General features: G+C 34.1%; 1 protein-coding gene across 1 annotated transcript; it reads right to left on the bottom strand.

The window, feature by feature from the left end:
• Positions 1 to 349: 349 nt before the first annotated feature.
• Positions 350 to 4,369, bottom strand: LOAG_12359 (hypothetical protein; the record flags this gene model as incomplete). Its single annotated transcript, XM_020448529.1, has 5 exons — positions 350 to 682; positions 827 to 1,018; positions 2,827 to 3,087; positions 3,831 to 4,022; positions 4,309 to 4,369. 5 exons carry the CDS (start codon positions 4,367 to 4,369, stop codon positions 438 to 440), a joined length of 951 nt encoding a protein of 316 aa, XP_020301335.1. The 3' UTR covers positions 350 to 437.
• Between the last annotated feature and the right edge of the window lie 902 nt (positions 4,370 to 5,271).

The raw sequence follows: 5,271 nt of genomic DNA, 5'->3' as shown, positions 1-5,271 counted from the left end.
AACCGACAACAATCCAGAATGACAAATTAATTCCTTCATAACGGATTCACTAATGACATCAGATTTGTATAAGCAAGATTTAAAAGCAATTCTTTATCATTATAACAGACAAATTACTTCATCAAAGCATTTATCAAAACTGGTTAAAGATATTTTTGATATTTCCGAAATTTCGCCAAGGAGTGCAAGCATTCGTCGAATGTAATCAAAGCTCCAATGGAAAATTTTTTTATATATTCTTTTTCATATAAAATCCTTAGATAATTCTCCCAAGGTAAAAAAAGAAAGTTGAATTTTAAAACCAAAATTTTTTTTCTTACTATAAAACTTATATACGGAGAGAAGAGATAAATAGTTTTGATATACTGCAAGCAGACAATTTTCATTGATGGCAAAATATTTTGAAGTCGTCGAGGAAGTTGCCATCGTCGGCGATGCTAACATTCGAAGATATTACCATTAGAGTTGTCGATGTTAATATCTTCGATATTAACAACAACATCGTCGGGGATGTTAAGATAGTTGAAGATGTCATCATCGGGATAGTCCAAGATGTTAAATTTTTCTGAGGGATACTCATCATTCGAGTGATCTTGTTGACTTGCTGAACTTTGACCAGCAGTGTGATGATTTCGTGTGTCTGCCAAAATATGTTCCAACTGTGGATTTCCTTCTCTTGGGTCTAGAATGAACATTGCTTAGATATCACTTCATTGTTCATTCATTTCAGGTTGATAAATAAATGCTAAAAGCTCTGCTGAATTTGCAAAACTAAAAAGCTCTGCAGGACTTTTCAATGATTTCTTATTACTGAGGAAGTTTTTACTCTGAGGTTTGTGTTGACAGGATTTCTTGTGGCTGTAAAATGATGATTTGATGTAGTATTCTTTCCCACAACCGAGATGTTTGCATTGATAGCGAAATGGTTTCTTGTGCGTTTGGAAATGTTTCTCATATTTGCCTTTGCCCTGCATGGTCGCATTGCAATCAAGATGTGGGCACGTATATATCTCCATATCTGAAAAAACAACTGTTGTGTCATTTGTGTTTGCTTAGTTTTTCTATCATAGCATTTGGTAATTAATTGACTCAATTTAAAAACTGATCATGAAGATATCATTGCCATAAGATAAACTTCACATTCCAATTAATTTAGAACACACGGAACTATTCGCTTTCTTGTTTATATTTACCACAGAATCAAAGTCTTAATGTTACATTTAATGGAATCTCGTACAACGGATGGTTGTGATTTTTTTGTGTGGGCGAGAACAGCTTCGATTAAGATTAATTACTCCTTGTATTTTCAACTTCACGCAATTGAGTGAAAGCAGTGAAGTGAAAGGGATTAAAACGATATATCATTATATAATCCTTTACTACTTGTTCCCGGTAATTGTCCATTAATACTTCCCCATCTACTACATATGTAACCGTATCTGAGCCAACTAATGCTAAATCCAAGTTGTTGAGGATGTGAAGTTTTCTGAGAAATACTCATTCCCCGAGTCATCTTGTTGACCTAATCAAGTTTGACCGGCAATGCGATGGCTTCGTATGTCTGCCAAAGTATCTCCCAAATGGGGATTTCATTCCACGGGGCCTAAAATTATCTCATTAAATCAAACGAAGTAAGTGGTCACCGGCCGTTTGATTTCATAGATCGAATTAGGTACTTTTTTTCACGCGTTAGTCATTTGTTTAAAAAACTTGCGTTAAAAAACCGATGAAAACATAGAAAAGAATACAATAGAATGTTTGTTCCATTATTGTGATGACGTTATTATCAACATTGTCAATATCGGAAAAACTCCCAAAATCCTAATGCAAATTTTCTGTCGGATTACCGAAATTTAAAGCTAGTATCGGAAAAAACTGAAGGAAATTGTAATACGTCCAAATAGCTAAAGAATTTGTTGTAAACAATTTGTTGTATAAATTGGTAAATAATTTCTTCTTTGTTAGAGGTCAATTTGTTGTCTAAGGTCAATCGGTAAAAATATCTTTTTCACTGATGTTGAGATGATTTATGACGATTTTCCTTCTTACAAAGAAATCTAATCTTCTATGTAAACCTCTCTTGTATGAGTGAAATTATTGTCAGCTTTGTAAGTACCTTAGATGGAGCTTAGAAAGCTCCTCCCTAATCCTTACACATATATATGTGAAAGAATCCTAGAGAGCTCAGTTTTTACAAACCAGCAGACGATACATCCTCTTCGCTTATCCTCCACGTATAAACTACAAGCGACTACATCTTCGCCTATCCGCGCCATTGGACAACAAACTATGATATTCTTCTATTCACCAAATACATTTCCCGTAACGTATTTCCAACTCAATGGCCTATCAACTAACCGACAATCAAATTACTGTCCAAGGCAACGGCAAGGAGTTTGTTAGTTGATCATATTACTTGCTTTTTGTACAACTCATCATTGCTTACCAATTCATACATACATATTTTATACTCTTTTTCCTGTTGTTAACAAGTAGTAATATTGTACAAGAACAATATTACCTCCGGAATAAATCTGTATCGTCGAGAAACGAGTTCAACAAAGAAAAGAAAAACAAATTTCTCAACAGTCAACACCATTTAAATTCATCGGACTGTAAGGAGCTAATTGCTTGAATTCTGCCATCCCGTTCATTGTCATATCAGTAACTGCCAAACACCCGCTGCGATAAACGACAAGCAGCTGTCTGCTTAAGTCAGAAAAACATTGCAGTAAATATTGAATTTTGAATTGTAATTCACTGCCGTTGGTGTTTTACAACACTTTTTTATGTGAACATACACGTTAAAAACTTTGCAAAACTAACCTCTAACTCCGTGGCATCGTTTCTTGTGCTTTTGTAGTGCTCTCATATAAGAAAAGAAAGAGCCACAGATTTCACATAGAAGTTTAGGTTGATGTTTCTCGTAATGCTGTCGAAGTGCCATTGCGGTACGATATTTCTTTCCACATGTGGGCCAAGTGCACTTATATAAACCTTGTTCCTTGTGCGTTTGAAGATGTTTTGAATATTCCTTTCCCATCTGTATAGTCGCAGTACAATAATGACATTTATGCTTTTGCCCGACTGAAAAACTGATATGACGTTTGTGTTTTAAAATACCATTCTATGCGCTAGTTAAAGAATATAATTTGAAAAATGCTGTATTAGCATCATTGACCTATCAAATCACATTTAGGGTAACTTAAATTACGAGACGTTGTTCATTTCATTTAAAGTACTTTTTTTTTAAAAAAAACCAAAATGTTAATTCTATGATTTTCGCTGCAATGAGATCAGCTTCGGATTTGGAATTCTTTATAACTTATAGCTTCAACTTCATGCAATTGAATAAAAGCAGTAAAGTGAAAGGAATTAAAACGATATGTTATTATATAATTCCCTACTGCTTGTTTCCGTTAATTGTCCATTAGTACTTCCCCATTCACTGTAATATGCATTCGTATTTGAGGCAGCTAGTGCTAAATCCAAGTTGTTACGGATGATGATAAAATTTCCTAAGAAATACTCATTGCCCGAATAGTTCTGTTGTCCTAATGAAATTTGACCGGTAATGTGATGGTTTCATGTATCTACCAAAGCATGCCCCAAATGCGGATTTCATTTCGTTGGACTAGAACGAACATTTGTTTGATGTACTCCGTTGTGCTAATGGAAGTGCCTCTATAATCATAGATATTTCGTCAATATAATTTCACATGCATCCATTTCAGGTAAACAAATAAATGCTGAAAACTCTGCCGAATTTGCAAAACTAAGAGGCTCTGCGGGAATATTTCTCTTTTTCTTAAAACTGGGGAAATTCCCACCTCGAGGTTTGTGTTGACAGGATTTCTTCTGCCTGGAAAATGAATATGATTTGTGGAATTCCTTCCCACAACCGGGAGGTTTGCACTGATAACGAAATGGTTCATCGTGCGTTTGGAAATGTTTGTCGTATTCGTCTTTGTCCTGCATGGTCGCATTACAGTCGGCGTGTGGACACCCATACTTTTTCACATCTGAAAAACAACTGTTATGACATTTGTGTCTATAATTTGTTTTGCAATCACTGCATTTGGTAATTAACTGACTCAATTAGGAAACTGATCATGAAGATATCAGTGCCATAAAACAAACTTCACGTTCCAATTAATTTGGAATACGTGCAATATGCGATAGCATTCAATTCTTTTCATTTTCCGATCTCTGAACTAGCAGTTGATGAACTTTGTGATTATTTCATATGTTTACCAAAGTATGCCCTTACTGTGACCTTCCGTTGAGCATGGAATGAGCATTTCTTACCTGGAATATTTTGAACTGAAGCGATACATAGCAGAAGATTGAACCAAATGATGTATGCCATCGATACAGTGAACAACGCGTAGTACAGAATTTTTGAAATGGTAGAAATGCTCGAATGAAAGCTTTTTATTTCAGATTGGTTGGAATTAAAGGACCAAAGGCTCGGACAGTTTTTAATTTATGCGTTTCACATTATTTTTTTATATTTTTCCCTCTTGAATTCTCATCTGCCGATTTCTGAACTGGTAGTTGATGAATGCGCTTTGGGACTATTACGAAATAGTGAAAGCTTGAATGTTTCGATGACATAGACAATGCAAGGATTTGCATAAATTGAAACTGGTGAATTATTTGTATTGTGTGAAGATTTGCATGAATTAAAATTGGCAGATTATTTTTATTAACTGTCATTGGTTAATCACTGCATTTGGTAATTAACTGACTCAATTAGGAAACTGATCATGAAGATATCAGTGCCATAAAACAAACTTCACGTTCCAATTAATTTAGAATACGTGAAATATGCGATAGCATTCAATTTTTTTCATTTTCCGATCTCTGAACTAGCAGTTGATTCGGACTACTAGAAATATTGAAAGCTTGAAAGTTTCAATGACATAGATAATATAATATTTGTATAAATTGAAACTAGCGGATTATTTGTGTTCCTGGTTATAAGAATATTTAATCCGTACGGTATTGAATAACTCTGTCTGCATTTTGTGGCATTGTTATTTGGTTTTCGTTTTTGTGCGGTTAGTTAATTGTTGATGCAGACATACTGGATGCAAACATATAATGCAATATAAACACGAAATAAACTCGTACATATAGTAGGACTTAATCATATTATCACTTTTAAATTTTATTTAATTGGGTTTTTAAAGCATTCAATATTCAATTTTAATGTACAGAACTATAATTCACATAAAAGTCTAAAATTTCTTATGGGATTTGAAATTT

Source organism: Loa loa, assembly GCF_000183805.2.
Source record: "Loa loa unplaced genomic scaffold supercont3.377, whole genome shotgun sequence".
Classification (NCBI taxonomy): domain Eukaryota; kingdom Metazoa; phylum Nematoda; class Chromadorea; order Rhabditida; family Onchocercidae; genus Loa; species Loa loa.
The sequence above is the reverse complement of the archived record's forward strand: the minus strand, read 5'-3'. Positions and strand labels throughout refer to the sequence as shown.